Source organism: Dasypus novemcinctus, chromosome 5, assembly GCF_030445035.2.
Source record: "Dasypus novemcinctus isolate mDasNov1 chromosome 5, mDasNov1.1.hap2, whole genome shotgun sequence".
Classification (NCBI taxonomy): Eukaryota; Metazoa; Chordata; class Mammalia; order Cingulata; family Dasypodidae; genus Dasypus; species Dasypus novemcinctus.
The window spans coordinates 114,829,407-114,855,187 of NC_080677.1; the positions used below are offsets into that span (position 1 = coordinate 114,829,407).

General features: G+C 34.5%; 1 protein-coding gene across 3 annotated transcripts in view; it reads left to right on the top strand.

Annotated features, from left to right (window-relative positions):
* NUP205 (nucleoporin 205) overlaps nucleotides 1-25,781 on the top strand; it is a 94,623-nt gene that overhangs the window by 11,082 nt on the left and 57,760 nt on the right. For all 3 annotated transcript variants that reach the window (XR_011648865.1, XR_011648866.1, XM_004470452.4), the window contains exons 4-15: nucleotides 4,153-4,297; nucleotides 4,665-4,824; nucleotides 5,350-5,578; nucleotides 7,420-7,584; nucleotides 11,692-11,867; nucleotides 17,268-17,384; nucleotides 17,573-17,710; nucleotides 19,396-19,546; nucleotides 20,585-20,790; nucleotides 21,724-21,906; nucleotides 23,511-23,561; nucleotides 24,155-24,364. Coding sequence is in view for 1 of the 3 variants with exons in the window: in XM_004470452.4 (XP_004470509.1) it covers nucleotides 4,153-4,297; nucleotides 4,665-4,824; nucleotides 5,350-5,578; nucleotides 7,420-7,584; nucleotides 11,692-11,867; nucleotides 17,268-17,384; nucleotides 17,573-17,710; nucleotides 19,396-19,546; nucleotides 20,585-20,790; nucleotides 21,724-21,906; nucleotides 23,511-23,561; nucleotides 24,155-24,364 (1,931 nt within the window). In the remaining 2 variants the exon portion in view is untranslated. The remainder of the gene's footprint in view (nucleotides 1-4,152; nucleotides 4,298-4,664; nucleotides 4,825-5,349; nucleotides 5,579-7,419; nucleotides 7,585-11,691; nucleotides 11,868-17,267; nucleotides 17,385-17,572; nucleotides 17,711-19,395; nucleotides 19,547-20,584; nucleotides 20,791-21,723; nucleotides 21,907-23,510; nucleotides 23,562-24,154; nucleotides 24,365-25,781) is intronic.

Below are 25,781 nucleotides of genomic sequence, written 5' to 3' on the forward strand. Positions count from 1 at the left end.
AAACTTGAATTAGATCAACTATAATTTTGAAATTATAGGCCTTTTACTTTGCACTTGTCAATTAGCAGTTCCTTGTTCTTGATCTTGAATGAATTCACTTATTAAAATTATAAAGTATTTCATGCTTACACTAAGTTCACTAGGTTTGGAGAAAAACGCATAATCCTTTACTTGGAATATGAAAAAAGAGAACCAAAATACTGAAAAACAAGGAGAAATTTATAAATCTAAAGTGATTTTAATTATCTGTTAGGGTATTTGAATTTCATGTGTTTGTAGGACAATTCAGGAGTGATTAAGAGTTTCATCAGACTGGAAAGTGGATGTAGCTCAAGTGGCTGAGTGCCTGTTTCCTATGTATGAAGGTCCCTGGCTCAATCCCTGTTATCTCCTAAAAACAAAACAAAATAAAAGAAACAAAAAAACCCAACTTTCACTGGGGAGCAGATGTAACTCAGTGGTTGAGCACCTGTTTTCTATATACAGGGTTCAGTTCCTGGTACCCAGAGTTTCATCAGAGACTAGAATGGGATGGGTGACAGTGGGCTAAAATTAATAAGAATTTATAGTAAATTGTCATAGGAATTGCTTTTTTCTAATAAGGAAATGGTTTTATAGGTAGGCTCTTTCAGATGTGTAATGCTTTTCTTTAATTATATAGTGAAATAATCACCAAAGTTTGGAATCAGATTGGCCAAGATTTGAACCTTGGTGCCACTACTTACTCTCATGTGAGCTTGGGCAAGTTATTTAGCCCTTCTGTGTTTCACTTTTCTCATCAGTGTAATGGCAATAATAATGGTATCTCCCTTACAGGGTTGTAGAGAGGAATAAAGGATATCATCCATGTAAAAGCATATAGCATAGTGCCTGCTTTAAATCATGTTTGTATATAGGTTGTTTATTAGCAATTGTAATAGAAAGTACGTAAGCTGGAGCCCCATGTGCCTGCCTTTGGACTTTAGGAAGGCTCCTTTTTTCTTTATTATCACCCCTGCTTGATCTTTTCAACCCATTTTCTGTTTGGCCTTCCCCTTTTCCATTTCTCTGTTCTGATTTTCTGCTGATGCTTCGTGCTACTTTTTTTTTTTTTTAATTTCTCGCCCACCCCTCCCCAGTTGTCTATTCTGTGCCTATTTGCTGTATGTTCTTCTTCTTTTGCTTCTGTTGTTGTCAGCGGCATGGGAATCTGTGTTTCTTTTTGTTGCGTCATCTTGTTGTGTCAGCTCTCCGAGTGTGCGGCACCATTCCTGGGCAGGCTGCACTTTCTTTCGCGGTGGACGGCTCTCTTTATGAGATGCACTCCTTGCGCGTGGGGCTCCCCTACGCGGGGACACCCCTGGTGTAAAGGCACTCCTTGTGCACATTAGCACTGCACTTGGGCCAGCTACACACTGGTCAAGGAGGCCGGGGTTTGAACTGCGGACCTCCCATGTGATAGATGGATGCCCTAACCACTGGGCCAAGTCTGCGTCCCTCTAAACCTTTATTTCTTCCATCTTGGAAATCATTGGGAATTTTGTTCTGGCCAGTATTTAAAAAAAAATCCGGATTGGAATACATTAATGTTTTTGTTAACTAGAATCCTGAGTTTGATTTTTAGAGTAACTTCCCCCCCAAATGCTGTGTCATAAATGTGATTAACTTCCGTGTACACATGCAATGAGTTAGGTACATTTTAGGGGAGAGGGCGTTCTGGGATCTAATTGTTGCTTGTAATATTGTTTGTTTAGGGAATGGTATTACCCAGCTTCAGAAGAGTATTTTAATTTTTAGAACACAGTTCCTTTTTAACATGGAAATAGCCTTTCTGTGCCTTGTATGTAAATTTGTAAAAATTGCTGTTATATTTATTTCCATATGAAGATGTAATTATTTTAAAATAAGACTAAAGCAAGGATGATGATTTTAAGCACAAATAATTTGTGTACATCTTATTCTCATCTCAATGGAAAAAATTCCATAAAATAAGCAGTTTATTTTAATTTTTGCCACAGGAGCCATGTGAAGAAAATATAGGGTTTTTTTTGTGGGAAGCTGGTGCTAAACCACTGAGCCACATTGGCTCCCCTGAATTTTTTTTTTTTTTTTTTGCTTTTTGTGCTTTGTTTTATTTTTAGGAGGCACTGGGGACTGAACGCTGGACCTCCCATTTGGGAAGCAGGTGCTCAACTTCTTTAACCACATCCACTCCCAAATATAGGCCTTTTAATTGAAAGAAAGTTTAATATGTTTATTTTTTTTAACATTGGATTTTTAATTTTTAATTTTTTTATACCCACCTCCCCCCCGCCACGACTCCCTCGTCTGCCTGCTTGTTGTCTGCTTGCAGTGTCTGCTCATCTTCTTTAGGAGGCACCAGGAACTGAACCTGGGACCTCCCCATGTGGGAGGTGAATTCCCAACCATTTGAGCCACATCAGCTCCTGACTGGTTGGGTCATCTGCTAGTTGCAGTGTCTGCTCTTTGGGGCAGACTGCTTGTTGTGGTGGTTGCAGCATCTGCTGGTTGTATCCGCTGTTGTAGTGGTTATGGCATCTGCTGGATGGGCGTCTGCTGGATGGGTGTCTGCTTGTTGCAGTGGTTGCAGCATCTGCTCCTTGCAGTGTCTGTTCCTTGTGGTGTCTGCTTGTCTTCTTCAGGAGGCTCTGGGAACTGAACACGGGACTTCCTATGTGGGAGGTGGATGCCCAACTGCTTGAGCCACATTGCTCCCTCAGTATGTTTAAAGATCCCATGTGGCTACCAAAATCCTTTTGAACTAAGGCTGCATTAGAAGAAATTCAATGTTGACAAAGAGGAAGGTAATTTTCCCATTCTATGAGGAAGATGTTAACTGGACATGCTTGAGTTCTGAGTTTAGCTCAGGACTTTTATTTAAGAAACACTTAGGGGAAGTGGACTTGGCCCAATGGATAGGGTGTCTGTCTACCACATGGGAGGTCCACGGTTCAAACCCCGGCCTCCTCGACCCGTGTGGAGCTGGCCCACGTGCAGTGCTGATGTGCGCAAGGAGTGCCCTGCCATGCAGGGGTGCCCCCCATGCAGGGGAGCCTCACGCGCAAGGAGTGCGCCCCATAAGGAGAGCCACCCAGTGTGAAAGAAAGTGTAGACTGCCCAGAAATGGCGCAGCACACATGGAGAGCTGACACAGCAAGATGATGCAACAAAAAGAGACACAGATTTCTGTGTGACTGACAACAATAGAAGCGGACAAAGAACACGCAGCGAATGGACACAGGAAACAGACAACTGGAGGGGAGGGAGGGGAGAGAAATAAATAAAATAAATCTTTTTTTTTTAAAAAAAGAAACACTTATTCTATACGAACCATTTGCCATGCATCTTGTTAAGACTCTAGGGCTATAAAGATGAATAAAACCCCTGCTACTGTATAGGAACTCACAGTCAAGTAATTGAGAAAGGCAGAAACAAATACTTTTGACAATTAAATGCATTAATGCAAGTTTGTGCAAGATTAAGTGATGATCCAGAAGGAAGGAGATTAATTTACTTTGGGGTGTACAGAAAAGTGTTCACAAAAATCATGAGCCTTAGATTGAGAATGACTAGGCCGTATCAGGTGGAATAGGTGGACACTAAGAAAGTGGAAGGGATTCAGGCAGAGGATATAGTACAGAGAGACTGATGCGAAGCAGTGTGATCTATCTGGGAAACTGAATGGAGTGGAATGGAGGAATAATTGGGGTAAAGGGATAAGAAAACTAGGCGATGAGATGAAATTATAGGTAAGGTACTAAAAGAAAAGTGAACCCCATTCAAAGGAGAGCAATTAAATGGGTGACTGAACTTGAAATTTAAGAAAAGGTTATTTAGTTTTTGAAAGAATTCATGTGAGAGTAAAATATGAGTTAAATGAGATTAGATTTAGTATATGGAAATAGTAGATGAAGGTGCAGTTGGGAGTTTGGAAAATGGTGAATTGTGTCTCCGCTGGTATTACAGCATAGGTTAAATGGCTTCTCTTGAGTCTTTTGTGGAAAGAATAAAATAATGCATGGAGTTTGAAGTAGAGGACCATTATAGTGCCTTAAAACCCAGAGATTCTGTAATTCTTTGAAATGAGCATTGGCTTAGTGGTTTTTGTTTCATCATTGATATATTACTACTTTTCTCAACTTCCTTTTCTAGGAGAGCACCAACAGCCACATTTTCCTGGCCTCACCAGAGGATTAGTAGCTGTTCTTTTATACTGGGATGGAAAACGGTGTATTGCAAATTCTCTGAAAGCCTTGATTCAGTCTCGACGAGGAAAGACTTGGACCCTGGAACTCAGGTCTGTTTGCTTCTTATGATTTCAGGTATTAATTAGAAATTTCTTGAACAATTATAAATCTTTAGAAAAAGATTTTCCCATAGAATGAATAATTTAAATAAAATAAAACATAAAAGCTGATAACATAAGCTGAGTAATAAATATTCCCAAGAAGTACATGATAGTTTAAACCTGTTTTATGTTTGCAAATATGCCTAGAAGTTTATTGAAACCGAATGTTCTAGAAAAGATGAAAGGAGCAAGGTTATAATTCATCCGGTTGCTTTCAGTAACATTATTGTCAAAAGAGCTTTTGCTATGTTTATTGTGATGAGGAAATATAAGCATTATCGTTCATTATTGTTTATTTGATTTCTGTTCATTACAGTCCAGAGCTGGTTTCCATGACAACACACTTTACAGATGAGCTCATGGAGCAAGGAATGACTTATAAAGTTCTTACTCTGGTGTCACAGATTGATATGAACAATGAATTTGAGAAACTACAGCGAGAGAGAGGTTTGGGCAGTGAAAAACATCGCAAGGAGGCAAGGAAATCAGTTCATGGGTTGTCTGTCAAATCTGAGAGGTAGAAAAGTCATGGCAATTAGAAAATTCTCCTAATACAGGCATAGGAAAATTAATGCATATTATAGTGTGTAGACAGCTGTGTCCATGACTTTGACTTGTAATTGTTTTCATCATCTTTATAGCTACTTACATGCCATTCTTGCTCTTTTTTTCTGAAATGAACTTTTTTTTCCTCTCATCTCTTTTTTCTCCTGTTTTTTTCTTATTTTTTTTCTTTACTTTAAAACTTTTTTTCTCTCTCTAAATTTTTTTGTGTTTATGTTTTTTCCTTTTTTTTTCTTTTTTTCTTTTATGGTTTGGAATAAACTCTTCATGAAATTTAAGAAGGAAAAATAAAAATAGGGTTTGCTTGGAATTCCAGAGGCAAGATTTTAGGAGCACATGTGAATTCAGATAGGTTTTAGTTAATAAGAGATTACATTTTGGAATAAGACCAAGCTTCACTGTAATTTATGCTGATAGTCTCATGTTTTTATTTCCAGGTTTCTGATCTCATCAAGGAGTGCAGACAGTCTCTGGCAGAAAGCCTTTTTGCATGGGCTTGCCAGTCACCTTTAGGCAAAGATGACACTCTACTCCTTATTGGACATTTGGAAAGGGTGACAGTTGAGGCTAATGGCTCATTGGATGCAGTGAATTTGGCTCTTCTTATGGCCCTTCTGTATTGCTTTGATATCAGTTTTATAGAACAAAGCACAGAGGAGCGAGATGGTATTGGATTTTATACCTATTAATACATTCGTTTTTAACATTTTGATTTAAAATTGTAAAGATAACACTTATGAATGATATTTTAACTACTAAAATAAATTGTATATTTCATTTCTGTGTGTGCAGTTCATGTATATTTGAATATTTAGATATGCTATCACATTTTGAAAAAAATTACAACCCAGTTTGATGTTTCTAATGTCCTTTTCACTTTTGGTTTGGGAAAGTGTTAAAGGATATGTCATGCATGTTCATTAAATATACATGCCTAGTTTATGTAATTCCTTGTTTTCTCTCTTATGTGTTCACATTTTCAAACCTTTCAGAAAATTCTAGGGTAGAATAAAAATTTCTATAATATATCATCTTTGACTTATATTTTCTGTCAAGTAGATAAAATTTCACTTGGTATCCTTATAAAGAGTTACTACTTAGAACTGAGTATCTCAAAAATGATTCCTACAACAAAAAATTATTGCCATTTAGTGCTATAGCTATTTATAATTTTTCCATCTGTTTACCCCCTCTCCACTTTTGATTGTATCATCCAGATCTCTTTTCATTAGGCATGAGGGGAGCATAGACATTTTCACCTCTTCTTTGGTGGCCATCCTTAGCCATTAGGAAAAGCTCATTTAAATTACAACTGCCATTTTCTCCAAAGAAGTTGTCACACAGTAAGTTGTGTGTCACTTGGTAAGCAGAGAAGGCACTTCTGCTCATGAAGGAATGCTGAGAGTTTAAGCATTGGTTAGATTTACTGAGTTGAACAAATGAAGCACAGAGTTAAGTAGTTGTGGGCAAAACCATGGGGTCCCCAGACCCTAGAGGTCTTTGAGGTATTAATGGAAGTTTGTAAGCAGAGATTTTTCAAAAGCCAAATGAAATATTTATAAAATTTTATAGGCTAAGATATAATTTTTTTTTTCCTTTTTTGTGTTTTTTTTTTCTCTTTTTAAATCGCAAGATGTAATTTTTTTGTGTTGGGTTGAAATTGTAGAGTTGGTGCTTATATTGATTAGCTTATTTTGATCATAAGTTCTTCTTGGTCATTTTGTATTAATAAATGGAAAAGTGATTTATTAATGCATGTACAATCATAGAAACTTTTGAAGCACAGAGAATTAAAGAATGGATTCTTTGTTAAATTTGGGAACCAGAGAACTAGTTATTCATAAGATGGTATGTCAAGAAAATATAAGAAAATAATGAAGTAAAATAAATGAATTACTAGATGGTCAGTGGTATTTCCCATTATTTTAGTATTTAATCAGAACCCTGTGCTTGTTTGAAGCACTGTAGTACAATTGTGTTGGAAATAGAAAATCCTTTAATTATCATATGGCTATTTTATTTATATTATAGCCAGGGTCGATGCTTGTTTGTACTTTGTATCCTTTGTTTTGGTCAGTTTTTGTTTGATATTTTAAATTCAGACAGGCTGTTTTATCTAGTGAAATTGTATCTTTTTTCATCTTTAGATAGTATTGATTTGTATTTTAGAATTTATATGCAGAAAAATGTGTGGCTCTTTAACTTTTCTAGCATATTTATGGTATCCTTAAAAATTATAAATATAACGAAATTAAAATTAGAGTTATTGACTCTTTCATTTTTAGTTTGTGTACAGTTCTCAAAGTAGTTGTACTTCTTGGTCTGTAGTTTTTGTACAATTCTCACAGTAGTTGTACTTCTTGGTCTGTTTAATATTAATGATGATTTGTCAGAATTCTGTGGTGAGAATACTCTGATTTTCTGATTTTTAGATATTATTCCTATATATGAAAAGTGAGAATTATTTCTCCAGTTTTTGGTACAATGGTCTGTTTTTGTGTTTTCAGATATGATTCATCAACTTCCACTCTTGACAGAGAGACAATACATTGCAACAATTCACTCTCGCCTTCAAGACTCACAGCTTTGGAAACTGCCTGGCCTGCAAGCCACAGTTAGACTTGCCTGGGCATTGGCATTGAGGGGAATATCCCAGCTACCTGATGTGACAGGTAAATCAATTGTAGAGAATTTTGTTATGAAAAATGATTATCAACATTTAATGGTTATTGTCTTGGAATATATAAGAATGAGCATAGGAAGATATTGAGAGATGTATTCAGTGGAACTTTGTAATGTAGTGGTGAAATAGAAACCTATTAATTTTTTTTCTTGACTACCAAAAGAAATTACGTGAAATATTATTTCCTTCTCTTGGAGTCCGTGACAATACTCTTTTTTCTTTAAGAGCTTAAAGTTTGAAATGACAGTATCTTACTAAATAATTTTTTAAAATGAAAAATCACTGTTTTCATTTTCATACATGTCCTTGGTTTTGGCCACAGATAAATCAACTTTCGCATGTGTCAATGTAAAAACTAATATTTTAAAATACAAAATATTAAAAAGGAGATATTTACACCAAGAATAGAAGTAGAGTTTTGACTTAGCAGTAAAAAAGAATGTCTACTATTTGTATTATCATTCATATTAATTTATCTCTGTCATGCTCATACAGAAGAATACAGAAATTCCTATTCTACAGTTTACATTCATGTAGTTATCATACTTTAGTGGTTTACCCTGATAGGATGCTTTTAGTTGCTGCTTTTAGTAATTTAAAACCCAAAGATGTCACATCTGTTAAGTTTTTATGGTAAATCTGCAAAGACTATGAAATTTTGCAATCCATGTCAGTATTTTCCAGTCCCAGAGTATTCAAAGATGCCATTATCTTATCATCTATATGATTCTAGAACATTTTGTTTACTAGTGTCATGCTGTTTTCAAGGTGTCTGCAGAAGGCAGTTTTTTATATTAGTGATTTTTAGGTCAAGGATGATAGATGCTGATTAGACTTCTACCTTCATGTTACAAATTCTATTGATTTTCAGTTATACTCTTTATTTATTTATAAGTCTTCCAGTATTTTTCTGGCATAAAATTTTTTTTTTGTTTAATACATTTTTAATTTATTTTTGAAAGATACATAGATCACACAAAATGTTACCCTAAAAAAATACAGGAGATTCCCATATGCCCCACTCCCCACACCCCCCATTTTTCCCACACCAACAACTTCTTTCATTAGTGTGGTAAAATTATTCTTTAAATATTTAAATGGTTATGTAATAATAGTTCACCAGATTCATATAGTACAAATTACTGTACTATTGCCCTAACTTTGAGAGCCAGAATAGAATATGTTATAGTTCTTACATATAAGAACTGTATATGTAAGAGATAAAAACAGGCCTGGAGTCACATACCTGGTTTCAAGTACCAGATATTTGGCTAATCACTTAATCTCTTTGGCTCTAGATATTCATACCTGTTTATATTCTTTACTAATTAGTGATATTATCATTAAAATTTTAAACGTATAGAAAATGTTCTATGTTAATTTGCATTTCAAAAATTTCTAGAAAGATAGGTTATTTTGTGTTACAGAAATGGTCATTTCAAATAATCCCAACAAGTTTTAACAATGATCACAGTTGTGAAAATTTGGTACTTTTATCTTCATAGATATCAGAAAAATATATCAAGCATGTTTATTACATTCTAATTTTATAAAAAAGAAAGTATGTTTGGAATTTTAGTAAACTTCCACAAAAAAATTTTTTTTAAAGATTTATTTATTTATTTCTCTCCTCTTCCCCCGCATTGCCTGCCTGTGTCCATTCACTGTGTGTGTTCTTTGTTCTCTTGGATTCTTGTCAGCGGCACCAGGAATCTGTATCTCTTTTTGTTGTGTCATCTTGCTGCATCAGCTCTCTGTGTGTGTGGCGCCACTCCTGGGCGGGTTGTTTTTTTTTTCCGCATGGGGTGGCTCTCCTTGCACGTGGAGCTCTCCTACACAGGGGCCACCCCTGCGTGGCAGGACACTCCTTTCGCACATCAGCACTGAACATGGAGTGCCCTGCCACGGGTCAGGGGGCCCTGGGTCTGAACCCTGAACCTCCCATGTGGTAGGTGGATGCTCTTATCAGTTGAGCCAAATCCACTTCTGTCACAAAATTTTAATATTCGGTTTTTAGACATTAGAGCTCAATTTACGTTGATATTAATGCTGTTTTGTTACCTAAATAGTCTTTTAGAAATAGTTTTTGAATTGATCATTTTGCAATTTTAATTCCAGTCTTTCTGAATTCAAGTGAGTATTCAGAATTAATCATTATTGGGACTATTTAATTAATAATAATTAATAACATTAATTATTATTAATCATAACCAAAAATTAAACTATTTTGTTCTCAGTGAGTTTGTATGGAAAGGATAGATATGCAGTCCTTATTTCAAAAGAACAAAATATAAACATCTATTTTCTATTCTGGCTTATATTTAGTCCTGATACCCTTCAAGACAATGAAAATATACTTTCAGTAGCCAGTAGGCTATGTATTTAATCTCTTTGACAGGCAGAATAACCTAAGTAGCACTTCTTTTCCAAAGCCCAATTACCCCAAAATTACCTAGCACTTTTAGTTATTTATTTATTTATTTTTTAAAGGTTTATTTTTTATTTATTTAATTCCCCTCCCCTCCCCCCGTTGTCTGTTTTCTGTGTCTTTTTGCTGCGTCTTGTTTCTTTGTCCGCTTCTGTTGTCGTCAGCGGCACGGGAAGTGTGGGCGGCGCCATTCCTCGGCAGGCTGCTCCCTCCTTCGCGCTGGGCGGCTCTCCTTATGGGTGCACTCCTTGCGCGTGGGGCTCCCCCACGCGGGGGACACACCTGCGTGGCACGGCACTCCTTGCGCGCATCAGCACTGCGCATGGGCCAGCTCCACACGGGTTCACGAGGCCCGGGGCTTGAACCGCGGGCTTCCCATGTGGTAGACGGACGCCCTAACCACTGGGCCAAAGTCCGTTTCCCACCTAGCACTTTTATATTTCAAATTTAAAAGAAGTAATTACCAATATGTCTTTTTATGAAAGGACACAATAACATGTATGATCATAATATTGCCCCCAAAATCGGACATAACTCAGATCAAGTCTCTGTAGCTCACACTACCAATTTTCAGAATATATAGAAGACAGAGGAATATGTTAACTTATTATGGATGCAGTACCAAACCACACTGTGGACAACTGTCCAGGACAAAAGACCAAGTTTCTTCAGCAGATAAATTACAGGGACAAGTAAAAAAATATAGGAGAGCCCTACTGACTTACCAACTGATTGCAGTTAAGGTACAGACCTTATTTGAATTCTGATTCAAGCTAACTTTTCAGAAAATAAAAAGCAAGAACAAAACTAAGTCCTTTCTTGACCGTTTTGAGCCCACTAGAAATTTGATCACTCTCTGGATATTTGATATTAAGAAATTTATTGTTGGTTATTTTTAAAGATATGATGGTATTATATGTATGTAGTTCATTTTTATTTTTGTTTTTTAAAAAGGTATCTTTTAGTTGTAAATTGAAATATTTATGGTGAAATTATAAAATGGCTGGAATTTGCTTCTGTGTAATATGGATGAGGGGAGGAATACATGGGGATATTTGTAAAACAAAACTGACCATAAATTGATAATACTGAAGCAAGGTGATAGAATATGTGGAGATTATTATACTAGCTGATTATTAGATATCTGTTGGGAATTTTCCTAATAAATAAAAAGTTGAAAAATTATAAAAGTATAAGACCAGTTTATTGTTAAGATTTAATTTTTCGCTTTTAACTCCTTGATTACCAAATTAGTAGAATTATGAATGGTCAGGTTTTTGGTTTTCAGTTTCTGGCTGTCAAGACTTTTTTCTGAATGACCCAGTTTATTTCATTGAGATTAAAGCCTTAGCATCATTTTAATATGTTAATGTTTGGATAAAGCTCCCTGTTTACATTAGTGTTACATCAGACTTCTCTAAAGAAATTTTTAATAAACGTGTTATAAAGAGCATGTTTTCTTCTAATGCATTTTTATATTTTTGCAGTTCTACTGTAGGGCTTGAGAGTCAATTACCATTATAAACAGTCTCATTTTGTGCACAGCACATGCTAGAAGATTGGAAAGTGATCTGAATTTTGAACCGTCAGCAGAGTATTATGAGATATTATAATATGAGTTAATGATTTTTTTCCTCCCTTTCACTGCTTTTCAAAATATATTTCTAGCTCTTGCTGAATTCACTGAAGCAGATGAAGCAATGGCAGAGCTTGCAATTGCTGACAATGTTTTCCTGTTCCTTACTGAATCTGTAGTGGGTTCAGAAAACTTTTATCAGGAAGAATTTTATATTCGTAGAATCCATAATCTCATTACTGATTTCCTTGCACTTATGCCAATGAAGGTAAGTACAATGTAGCGTGAGTAAAATATCATGGAAGAATTTTATAAAATAATTTAAAACTGACTTGATTAACTAAACTTGATTAGAAATAAATGAAATTTTTAGGCACAAACTAAAATTTGACAGTAGTAATTGTGTTATAGTTTGTCCATCAGTTTGTGATTTGTGAAAGTGAAATAAGACCTTTTAACTGGGAATATAAGCTAATAGGAAGAAATAGTTGATATAGAGAATGGTTTAGAGTGAGGAAGAAATAGATAAAGGAAAATATTTCTATGGGTAGAAAATTATTAATCACAGACTTATCCCATGGTTCAATTTTAAGGTTGGCCTTATTTAATATTTAAGTATACATTATATATGTAAATATTATATATACAGTGGGATATCGCCAGCTTTTAAATGTATTGTTTAAATGAACTTCAGCATTGATATATGTAAAATAATGGATTTAAGAAATTGTAATGTAAAGACTGTAACTTTGATTAAAAAAGTGTTTTTAGCACCCTTGCAGACATTTCCTTCAGAGTGTATGCTTTGTGTGTTTCCACAGCCAAGAAAGCCATTAAAATAGTTGTAGGAAGTAAATGAGGGGGGAAAGCCCTATGAAATTCACTTTTTGTATGAGTATATTAAAAAGAAGACCCTGATGGTTCTATACTTAAAATACTATTGTACAGGGATCGGGTGTGTAGCTCAAGTGGTTGAGCACCTGCTTCCCACCTGGGAGGTCCTAGGTTTGGTCCCTGGTGCCTCCTAAAATCAAATAAACAAATAATAAGCAAAACAAATGAAAAAACCAACTAAGGGAAGCCAATGTGGCTTAGTGGTAGAGTGCCGGCATCCTGCATATGAGGTCCTGGGCTCATTCCCCAGCCTTGATACCTCAAAAAACAAACAAAACCAATTGTGCAATTCTGATACATACCTCCTGAAAAAACACAGGGCAATTGGACAAAGTACCCAGAATGGCAACAAAGAGGATGTTCTTATACAACATGTAATGAATCAAATATTTACTGTGTTACTCCTATGTTCCAGGTACCATGCTAGGTGTTGTGAAGATGTCAAATAAGTAGAATACTCATTCTCTACCATCAAAGAATTTATAATCTAGTCAGATAGATAAGACATATATACACTGAAAAATGTAGATAGTAACAGTAAGTAAATGAGAGGCATATACAGTAAGTTAGAATGGATTTCTTGATAAGGATAGCTTGTTCTGGACTGAAATAGTTAAGGAATACTTAGCAGATAAGTTGGGGCCTTAGCAATCTTAAAGGCATGATAGGTTAACATTACAGAATTTTGGAATAGGAAACTTGCAAACCCCTTCATTTTATATCTGAAGAAAGGAAGTCTTAGGAAAGTTAGGGCTTAAAGTTTTTCCTAGTTTGTCCTGATGGAACTTTGATTAGGGAAAGTTAATTGTATCTGTAGAGATGAAGGCTTAGCTGTGTCTTTTAAAGAGCAGAAGTTTTTATTTTTTTAATTATCTAATTATCTTCTATAGTTTATGCTTTTTGTGTCTTATTAAAGACGTCTTTGTCTAACCCAATATCACAAAAAGATTTTTCTCTTGTTTCCTTCTAGAGGTTTTTAATTTTAGGCTTTATATTTAGGTCTATGATCTATTATTAATTAACTTTTGTAAATGATGTGTGATGTGGGTCTTGATTTACTCTTTTGCACATGGATATGCAATTGTTCCAGCATCATTTCTTGAAAAGACTATCCTTCCTCTATTGAATTACCTTGGCTCCTTTGTCAAAATTAATTGACCCTATTTATATATACGTATATGGGTCTCTTTCTACACTCTATTTTGTTCCACTGAGCAGCGTGTGTATCATTTCTTCAATTGATTACAGTAGCTTTATAAAATCTTGAAATAGTGGAGGTCCTCCAACTTTTTTTCCTTTTCCAAAATTGTTTTGACTATTCTTATTCCTCCACTTTTCCATTTAAATTTTTGAATCAGTTTGTCAATTTCTATAAAAAATTCCTGGTGGAATTTCGCCTTGACTCTAAATTGATATGGAGAAAATTGGCATCTTAATATTGAGTTCTTATGATCTATAAATAGGATATATCTCACTATTCTCTATTGATGTTGGTATTTTTTTATTTGTCTCACCATTATTGTACATTTTTCAGCCTTCAAATATTGCTTATATTTTGTTAGATTTATTTCTAAGTATTTCATGCTTTTAAATTATTGTAAATATTACTTAAATTTTTAAATCATGTGGTGTTTATGACTAGTGTATATTGAGATTTTAAATCATGTATTGTTTATGGTTAGTATATAGAGTTGATTATTGTTGTTGACCTTGTTATCCTTTGATCTTTCTATACTCATTAGTGGTAGTAGTGTTTTTTTTTTTAATAAGGCTTTTTAAATTTTAAAAATTTTATTTTCTCCCCCTCCCCCTCACCGTGCTATTTTAGCTTTCTTTGTCCTTTTGCTGTATCATTATCTGTGTCTGTTTCTCTTTGTCTTTTCTTCTTGTTTTCTCTAGGATTCACCAGGATTCGGTCTGGGGGACCTCCGATGTGGACCGAGGTTCCCTGTCACTTGCACCATCTCAGTTCCTGGTTTTCTTTCTTTTTTTTTTTTTTTTAATATTTATTTATTTATTTTTCCCCCTTCCCCCTCCTTCTGCCCTGCTGTTTTTGCTGTCTGTGTTGTCTTCTTTTCTCATTTTCTCTCCTCTAGGATTCACTGGAATTCAATCCTAGAGACCCCTGATGTGGAGAGAGGTTCACTGTCAATTGTGCAACCTCAGTTCCTGCTTTCTGCTGCACTTGACCTTGACTCTCCCCTTGTGTCTCTTTTGCTGCATCATCATCTTGCTGTGTGACTCACTTGCGCAGGCACTGGGTCACAATGCAGGCACCTGTGTGGGCACTTGCATGGGTGCTGGCTCGCCGTGCAGGCACACTTTCTCTTCTTTTTCACCAAGAGGCCCCAGGGATCGAACCCTGGTCCTCCCATATGGTAGGCAGAAGCTCTATCACTTGAGCCTCATCCACTTGCTGGTTCCTGGTTTTATATTGCATCTCGCCTTGACTCTCCTCTTCGTCCCTCTTTAGCTGTGTCATCATCTTGCTGCATGGCTAGCTTGCTGCGCAGGCCTGGATCGCCACATGGGCCTGGCTCACCACACAGGCATGCCTTTACCAGGAGGCCCCAGGGATCGAACCTGAGTCTTCCCATGTGGTAGACGGAAGCCCAATCACTTGAGCCACATCCGCTTCCCTGTAGTAGTGTTTTTGTAAAGTATATGTAGATGATCTTGTTATCTGTAAAAAAAAAGACAGTTTAGTTTCTTCCTTTCCAGGCTGTATACATTTTATCTCTTTTCTTTTACTGTTTACTTCACTGGCTGGCTATGCTTTCTTGTACAATGTTGTTGACTAGGAATGGTGAGAATGGATATCTTAATGTTTTTCCCAATCTTAGGGAGTAAGTATTCAGCTGTTTCACATTAGGTTTATTAACAGTAGGGTTTTTGTAGATACCCTTTGTTAGGTTGAGATAGTCCAATTTTGCTGAAACTTTATATCATGCATGCATGCTGAATTTTGTCATGCATTTTTGCATCTGTTGAGATTATCATATGGTTCTACTTCTCTATTCTGTTGATGTGATGAATTACATCAATTCACTTGTGAATTTTGAACCAACTTTACATTCCTGGGATAAACTTCACTTAGTCATAAGGTGACTTTTTTTATTTTGCTGAACTTGATTTTCAAATATTTGTTAAAGATTTTTTTGTCTGTGTTCATAAGGGATGTTACTTTATAGTTTTCTATAAATACCTTTGCCTGATTTGGGTATCAGGGTAATGCTGGCCTCATAAAATGAATTCTGAACTGTTTCTTCCTCTTCTGTTTTCTGAAATAGGTTGTGTTGGATTGGTATTTCTTTCTAAAATGCATGGTAGAATTCAACAATGAAGCCATCTGGGCCTGGATATTTCTTTGGGGGAAGGCTTTTGATAAAAACATTCCATTTCTTTCATAAATATAAGGCTATCTAGAAAATCTATTTCTTCTTGAGTGAACTATGATAGATTGTGTCTCTCAGTCCATTTCAGCCAAGTTATCAAATTGATTGTCATAAAGTTGTTCCTAATATTCTTGTATTATTCTTTTCATGTCTGTGGGGTCTGTACTGATACATTCCTAATGGTATTTGTATTTTCTTCCTTTGCTTCATAATTAGCCTGGCTAGAAGTTTGTTGATTTTATTGATGTTTCTTATATAACAGCTTTTGCTTTTATTGATAGATATTCTCTATTATTTTGGTTTACCTTTATTGATTTCTATTCTTATCTTTCTTTGCTTCATTTTTCATGCTTTGGGTTTAATTTGCTCTTCTCATTTTTGTTTCTTAGGATGTAAATTTAGATCATTGATTTGAAACCTTTTTCATGTTATAAATTTCCCTGTGATTACTGCTTTAGCTGCACCACACAAATTTTGATATATTCTATTTTCTTGTTTGTTCAATATAATTTATTTTATAATTTTCCTTGAGACTTCTTTGAGGGTTATTTAATGTGTTTTCAACTTCCAAATATTGGGAATTTCCATATATCTCTTTGTATATATGATTTCTAGTTTAATTCTGTTTTAGTCAGACAATACACTTTATAGGATTTCAAATATGTTTAATTTGTATTTAACAAATTTAAATACATTTGCCTGTTTTTGCAAATGTTCTGTATGCATATTAAAAGACTGTATATTCTGTTGCTGTTGTGTGGAGTATTCTATAAAGGCCAATTAGTTCAAGTTGGTAGGTAGTATTGTTCAAGTCTTCCCTATGGTTATTGATTATCTTCTGGGTACTTTTTCTGTTGAATTTTGAGAGAGGAATAATTGTGGATTTGTCTAATTATGATTTTTTAAAGGGGGTAATAGTTTCCTGTTTGTGTTGACATTTGTTTCACACAATTGTTATAAGGCAGTGGCTCTCAACCAGTGCTGTAATGTCTCCAGAGGGTGTTTGGGAAATGAGTGGGGGCAGGTTTGCGTGTTACAAAGACTGTAGCTATTTGTTTTATCAGTAGTTCCTGGGATGCTAATGTCCTACAGTCTGCAGGATAATTCCGCACAGTGAAGAAATATCTTGCCCAAAATGTCAGTCGTATCCCTGCTGAGAAATAATGCAGTGGAAGTTTCATTGACATTTTAGATATTTTAAATTATGGATAGCAGTTTCGGCATAAAAGGGCTAGCATATTTCTTTACATCATTAAAGTAGAATAGACATTTAAGTAGTATTTTTCTTTCATGTAATCACTCTTAATTTCCTTATTTCATTGTTATTAACCCTTGTATAATTAATTTATATATTAAACCATATGTAATACACTTAACAGGTGAAGCAGTTGAGGAATCGGGCAGATGAAGATGCTCGAATGATCCACATGAGTATGCAGATGGGAAATGAACCTCCCATTTCACTTAGAAGAGATCTGGAACACTTAATGCTCTTGGTAAGCCATTATATTAGATAAATTGTAATCTATTCCCTCCCCCCCATTATTTTTTCCCTAACTTTTGAAACTTTCAGGTCTAATACCTTAAATCCACAAGTGATTTCAGTGGAAATGTACATTTTTATTTAAAAGTAACTTTAAAATTATAGTAATCTTTCTATAGAGTTTTTGTTTACTCTTTGCAGATTGGTGAACTGTATAAAAAGAATGCTTTTAATTTAGAGCTTGCTTTAGAATATTGGTGTCCCTCAGAGCCTCTTCAAACTTCCACCATCATGGGTTCTTACCTAGGGGTGGCTCATCAGCGACCACCTCAACGCCAGGTGAGATTTTTGTTTTTCTACTTTTCTACTTTGGTATGGTAATTGGGAGTCTTGGCCACAGATGAAAAAATGTTATTCCCTCATGTTATTGCTATTAACAACAAACAACCACTAATGAAATCTTTAGAAATTTATACTTTTTCCTTTTACTTAGGAAAATTTGAATCCCTTAAATTTAAATTCTGATCATTTTGTAGTTCATGTAGTCCTTTATTAGTTACTATGTATGCATCTCAGTCATTAGAGATAAAAATATGCCTCGTATCTTTTTAATTGTCACAAGTTCTTTATATGTCACTTATTGAATCTCAATAATAATATTTTTAGTCTAGCCTCTGTATGCATGAGAATAACCAAAATGCATCACTCTTACCAAGTTAAGGAAGAAGGAGAGGTACAAGTACTGAAGAAAAAGCCTTAGAAGTTATAGCTGATGACAAAATGCTATAAGTCAATAGATAATGTAGAAAAAGTCCTTTTTCTATTCTCTGTTAACAAAGGTATGATCTATAGTTGCAAGTAAAGAAGACAGATTGCAATATCAGTTATATGTTTGGGATTTCCTATTTGTAGAAGTGTTTATGCTATGTTTTATTTTTTTTGTAGTCTTTAACATCAGAAGCCTTTTTTTTTTACTGCCTTTCTTACATTTATTGTTTCATTTTGTCCCCATTTTAAAAAAATGAATAAAGATTTATTAAAAAATAAGATTTTTATAACTTTCTATTACAAAAAAATTCAGATATATGGAATAGAAAATAATTATAATGAATATATAGCCTTTTAATTTAACAGCTAACATCTTGCCAAATTTGCTTCATCTATCACTATTATTTTTACTACTTTTAGTTTCCTAGGGTATTTTATTTTGTTTTAGAAGATACCTGGGATTGAACCCGGGACCTCATATATGTGAAGCAGGTGTTCAACCACTGAGCCACACCTGTTCCCTTCTGAGGTGTTTTAAAGTAAATTATAGGCAACCTGAAAATTCAACCCTGATTAGTTAAGTATTTTTCTCTTAAAAATAAGGATATTTAATCGTGTATCCTTCTATATTCATAAAACCTTTGTTATACCTAGGAGACTTAAGTAATTTCCAAAGATCAATAGCATTTTTAGTTCTGATTCGTGACTAATGAGCCTGAATAATATTTTCAGTGTGTTATTAATAATATATTTAAGGCATAAGCAAAAAAGAAAGAAAAAATAAGTAGACTAAGAGAACAGGAGTGTAGGAACATGATATTGGAGAGAATGGAAAACCGTAAATGTTTAGATTACTGTCAAAAACTATCTTGTGTTCCTAGGTCTTCATGCTGAATTTCACGGTGATTTAGGAACTCTGGGTTTTAAGTGTACCTTTTAGTTTGTTAGTTAACTCTGAGTAAAATTTTTCAGCTGTTTTATATATTTAAAATATGAGTAGTCTTATTATATTTTGGGATTGGAACATTGAGATGTTTTAAAAGAAATGTACTGTATGTTCACAAAAAATTCCATAATTGCATTGAATTGCTAATGGAATGTTTGAAAAAACATTTTTTTCATAAATAAAATGTGAAATTACTTTTGTTTTGAAGGGTATTACATCAAAGGAGTTAATTTGGTTCAGATATAGCTTATATATTGCCTTAAAGTTAAAATGTACTTTATATAAACTATTGCTTTTTTCGCTGTTTTAGGTTGTCTTATCAAAGTTTGTTAGGCAAATGGGTGACCTCTTGCCTCCGACTATTTATATTCCTTATTTGAAAATGCTCCAGGGATTGGCCAATGGGCCCCAGTGTGCCCACTACTGTTTCAGCCTTCTCAAAGTCAATGGTAGTAGCCATGGTAAGGGAAATCTGGATGTTGCTTAAGTTTGTTATGACACTATTGAATTAATTATCCCCAGCCTGGTAAAGAGTATTGGTTATTTGTACTCGGATTCCACCAAGGATATAAATTATTTTTACAATAGTAGTGGAAAAGAAGCACACTGATGGATTTATGCATGGTGATGTGATTATCACAGATTGGAGGATTTTACTTTTTAAAAAACAGTTCAGTTTAACAAATCTCAATTAATACATATACATTTCTAAGAATGTGTATGGTGCTCAAAACAAAGTATACCCTTGCTATGTAAGTTTGATTTCTTTAATTTATCTTCATGGGTGCTTGTTTTCTAAATTTCAATACCTAAACATCAATTTCTCTTGACCTTTTCCCAGTTTCTTCAGTTAATTTTTAGAGTTGACCCTGATTAAACTAAAAACACTTTGTTAGGTAGCTATTATTTTCATTTTAACAGAGAAGGAAACTGAGAGTAAGTAATTAACCCAGATGACAAGTAATTAAGGAACTGTGATTGGAATAGAGTTCTACCTAGCTCCAAAGCTAGTATTTTGACTACTGTCTGTCATGGCTTACCTGTCTTGTATGCTATGCTTTTATTCCCAATGCTTGATATGTAATGGTATAGCATAATTAATAAATCTTGACCATAGTTTTCTCTTTGGGAATTTAAGTTCAACATTTGGAAATTATTATGTCGGAAAAGGAAACTCTGTATAGTTACATGAGAACAGAGCTATACTGGATATCAAGTAGGTACCTGACATCCAGAGTAATTTACCTTCATGTTTACATGGATACTGCCCTGTTAATAGCCACGAGGAAACATTAATCCAGAGTTCTAGGTCACAAAGGGATTCTAATACATTTTCCACCACTACTGATTTAGACAAGGCAACATGCACCTACGACAGAGTTTGCCTTGTTCTGAGATAAAGTGAACAAAGTTTGTTGTTAAATTCATTTTCTCTCTCTACCGCCAAGTAAATGATAAGAACCTTTTGAGAAAAAATTATGTGCTTTTTTTCTTAATAGTTGAAAATATTCAGGGAGCAGGTGGCAGTCCTGTTTCTTGGGAACATTTCTTTCACTCTTTAATGCTTTACCATGAACACCTTCGGAAAGATCTTCCAAGTGCAGATAGTGTCCAGTACCGTCACCTTCCTTCACGTGGCATCACCCAGAAGGAGCAAGATGGATTGATTGCTTTTTTACAGCTCACATCTATCATCATTACTTGGGTAGGTGACCCATTCATAGCATGTGAGAATATAATTGTATCTGTATCCAACACTGTGGCTTTTTAATGGGCCCCCCCAAATTTCTTTTGATGCCTGTTTATGGATGACACATTTAGTATATATTTATTGTTCTATACTTAACTTTTTGTTTTCTTGACCATTAGAGCATAGAAATGTTGTAGCCCTGCTTGTTGGCATAAAATTACAATGAAAGTAATAGCCTCCACCTGATAGAAAATAGTCAGAAGGGCAAATAAGTATCTTTTGTGCAGCTTTCCAGCTTTCCTATCATAGGTATGGCTTTATGTGTATATTTTTTTGTGTGTAAGTCTCAAAAAACACTGTTTTCATTACATCATTTCCCTGCTCAGAAATCTCTTCTAGTTTGTATTTTTCCTCAGAGCAAAGTTAAGTTGCGTAGTCTAACATTCCTTCTGAAGTATAGGGATTGTTTTCTAATTTTTTGTTTTTTCTAATAATGCTTAACATTGATTAACTAAACATAAAGTTAGTAATTATTTCCCATTGAATTAGAATTTTTTTCCTCAGGAAAGTACAAGGTATTTGTCTATTCATTCATATGTTATATTACAGTATTGCATTGTTCTGTAAAGAAAGTGCCTAAATAAGATTTCTGTGACCCTGACAGACCATTTATCTCTGATTCTTTTTCTGTATTCAGAAGTAAGAGTAATTCTACAGAGATAAATTCTCCTCCACTCTTTAAATAGACTAAAGTAGTGATCCAGTTTAATCCACTGGTAGACTTTAAGCATAAGTGATAGCCTTATCTTTGTTTTAATAAGTGTTAAATCTATGAGTACTCAGTATAAGTACTACTAATTTAGATGACTCTTTGTTTCTCCTACCCCCCCCCTTTTTTTTTCTTATAAAAATGGTGTCTCTCTTGTTCTTTCTATGTTTAATTCTCAGAGTGAAAATGCTCGTTTGGCACTCTGTGAACATCCTCAGTGGACCCCTGTTGTTGTGATACTGGGACTTCTGCAATGCAGTATTCCCCCTGTTCTAAAAGCTGAACTACTGAAGACACTTTCAGCTTTTGGAAAATCTCCTGAAATTGCTGCTTCCCTCTGGCAGTCCTTGGAATATACTCAGGTAATATTAATGAGCTCTTGTATTTTTATTATTACAATTTGGAAAGTGAGCTTTGATAATATTGTAGAAGCAAGAGTATCCAATTTGAGATGTGAACTTTCCCAATTGGAAAGCTAAAGATTTTTGGGACAAAGCATAGCATTAAACACTAATAAACTCGTGTTTTTCTCTTGGATCAATTGGCCAGTTCGCTAGGTTATTGGAGACTGATTTTTAATATAATTCTTTAATGACTTTGTTTTTCAATTTCTGTAAGATATTAATAGATCAATTCTGGTTTCAATACCAGGCTAATATAAGCTTTCAGAAGGCATCTGTCCTCATTAAAATTCGGGGAATACCTCTTTCTTTTCTGCTCCTTCCTTCTGTGCCCTTCGTGTCTCATACCAGAAGAGTGAAGTGTCTGTATTGTGACACATTGTTGCTAGGTTTGTTTTCCCATTAAAAAGCAGGGTTACCTACTGTCTAAATTTGCACAGAAACTTTAATTGGTGGTCATGAAGGTTTATTTCCAGGACCACCATAAACTTAACCTTGGACAAAAGTGGAAAAGTACATATGCTCACATAGGAGGGAAATATCTATGGGTTGATAAAAAAAGTTTGAAATGTCAATGAATTATTAACTTTTTATTTCTCTAAATGTCAGTCCTATTAGAATTTTTTCCTGTTACATGTAATTATTCTGCTATTTGGTAAAATGAAAAGGAAAATAAGGATATGCTTTATATAAATACCTCTAGGAAAATGGTTAGGTGGAATATATGTTTGCCTTAGAAATAATACAGTGTAAGAGAGAAGCAGCCGTTTTGAAGCAATAAAATATTCTAAATTATTTTCTAATGCATGTGACCTAAAGATATAATAATACATTATAAAAACAAAAATTGAGTTGATGTGTGGTGAGGTTGAGTCACTTTGCGTTTAATATTGAAATTTCACTTTTTGATCATTGAGTGTGTCAGTACTTACCAGTGTCCTAAGAGCTTAGTGCTTCTTCATACTTAAGTTGAAATGTGATTGGGTTTACATTTCTATCCTTAGAACAATATTATTTTTTAAAGAAAGGATTCTACCTAATAGTATATTCTTGGCTTGGAAGAGAATAAAGTATCGTGGCAGTAAGTATATCATGACATTAAGTATAATGACATTAGGTATAATTATACCATAAACCCCATAGGCCCCTAGAAAGGTACAGAGGATATCTTAATTCAAAATTCTGTTCACTTTAAGAAACCTATTCTTAATAAATTTATATCTTGGCTTTTTATTGCCAGCAGTCTTGAACATGGTGAGGTTTCATCTCCATACATCCTTTTAAAGATTCGTTCCTAGAATATTTGAAAGGAGATTAGCTGGAAAAAACTCTTGTGTATACTTGGAAATCACCAGTTTTCTGAATTCTAGATATTTGAAAGCTGTACCTGAACCTGGACTGCTAATGAAAGCCCATCAGAGGCTCCTCAATGGTCATGTCTGATGGGCATTGCTGTAAAATGTGTGGATGTGGTGGTTGAAGTATATGACTATTATAGTGGAAAGCCACTACTCTTCAATGATGAATGAAGAATACTCCTAACATCTAACCCTTATTATTTTAAGATATTGCAGACCGTGAGGGCTCCAAGCCAGAGGCAAGCTATTGGTATTGAGGTAAAACTTTCCTTTTAGTTTAAATGCTATATTTATGCATTGATGTAATAATAAAAAGAATGATAAAAAGAAAAATTATTCGTACACTATTAAGTTCCTATAATTTTCCAGATACAGATATTTTCATTTGAAGCGTTTTCTGGTAAGTGTTGAAAGGGAGATGAAGCTCTTAGTAAAAGCAACCAAGATACTTATGGTTTCGGATTATTAATACATTGTAGCCAACCAAATGGAAAGTTCTGGATCTGAACTCAGTTTGATTAGGTTATATGGGTCAAGCCAAAGTGAGGATTAACTTGCTTTAGTGTATCTTTTCTTCTGTCTCTACCCTCAGTCTTTCTTTTCTAAAGAAACTTTTAGCATCTCTGTTTTTAATTCAGGACTGGGAACAATGTGTGGGAATTTGAAATTCTGATTGTTATAGAGTCATATAATACTTTTGTGTTTTATCTCTAATGAGAAATGGTAATTTCTATTATGTATGTTTTGGTAGTGTGATATTATGGCAATATTAATGAGTAAGTACACACAGAATGCTCTGCATTTCATATCCGATAGTTTTAATTACCAAATTTTCTTTTTTTCTTTGAAAGGTTGAACTAAATGAAATAGAATCCCGATGTGAAGAATACCCGTTGACTCGGTCCTTTTGCCAGCTTATTAGTACCCTGGTGGAGAGTTCATTTCCGTCTAATTTGGGTGCTGGACTGCGGCCTCCTGGCTTTGATCCTTATTTACAGTTCCTTAGAGATTCTGTTTTTCTTCGATTCCGCACACGAGCTTACCGGAGAGCAGCTGAAAAGGTTAGAGGAAAAGTTAGAGAAAAACTTTTTTTCCTTTCTCAGTCATTTGTTTGTTTGTTTTTTTAACTTAAAGGCACATAGTGCTATGAATTCATTTTAGCTTTTATTTTTTAAACAAATCAATTTTACTGATACATATTAATAGAGCATACAGTTCATCCAAAGTATGCAATCAGTGGTATTTGGTATAATCACATAGTTGTGCATTAAAAGATAGTAAACTTCATATTCTTAACTCTGAAGTCTAATGATCTATTACTTTATGTGTATTAAAAATGAATTTGGACATTAGAAGTGACTTTTTAGTCATCAGTAATTTTATTGATGAATCATAATCATTCAGATCCTTCACTGAACTAAATTTGACTAAAATTGAACCAAAAATGTCAAAGCTTTGGCAGTTGGAAATACACTACCCTTTTCTGAGATGATTTAGATAATTGGTAATGGCATTCTTTACTCTGAGGATTCTGTGAACCTATAGAGTAGGATTCAAAATAAATTTAAACCGGCACACCAATTTCTTTTGATTAGTAATACTTCCAGGTTGTGGAGTCTTTGTTTAGTGGGAAGAAGTATTATGATCCATAGGTATTCTGCCATGATGGAGCCTGAAGGAGTACTAACATATATGCATATAATTGCTCTGTTTGCAAGGCACTTAACCACTGAGCTTACCATATATAAAATTTTATGTAATTCCAGTATTCTTTGAGGCAGGTACTATTAATATTCCCATTTTACAGATGGAGGCTTAGCAAGGTTAAGGACCTTGCCTAAGGTCCAGGACCAGGATTTGAACCTAGGACTCTTCCAGATCCAAGCTCATAACCACTAAGCTATGTAAGAGACCCTTCCAGGTTCTGATGTAATTCACTTTAGTCTGTAATACTGTTTTTTGCCTCACAGAATACCATTGGGTATTTTGTAAGGGCATTTCTGCTTTACTTGTGTAATTTGCTCTTTTTGAACCTGTTGGGGTTTTCATTGTATTAATTATTAAGATAATTCAGTTCATACTGCTTTGGGGCAATTAGGAAAATATAGAAAACTTTAAGAAGAAATTTATCATCCATAATCCTGTTATCAAAGGATGATAACTACTGGTAGTCTTTCTTACTCATATATATTTAAATTTGAGAAAATTAGGTATACTAATTTGTATTCTTTTTTGCCACTTAACAGTACCATGAAAATTTTTTCATGTCATTAAAGCTTCTTTGAAAACTGTATATTTAATGCCTGTATAATATCCATTGCTTTGTCTTATCATAGGTTACTCATTGCTCTATTGTTGGACATAGTTTATTTTTACATTTAGTCACACATAACTGAAGTGTTCTTTCTTGCTTTATAATTTTTTCTTCCCATGTAATAATAAACACTAAAAGGAACATACATTTTATTTAAGTCCTAG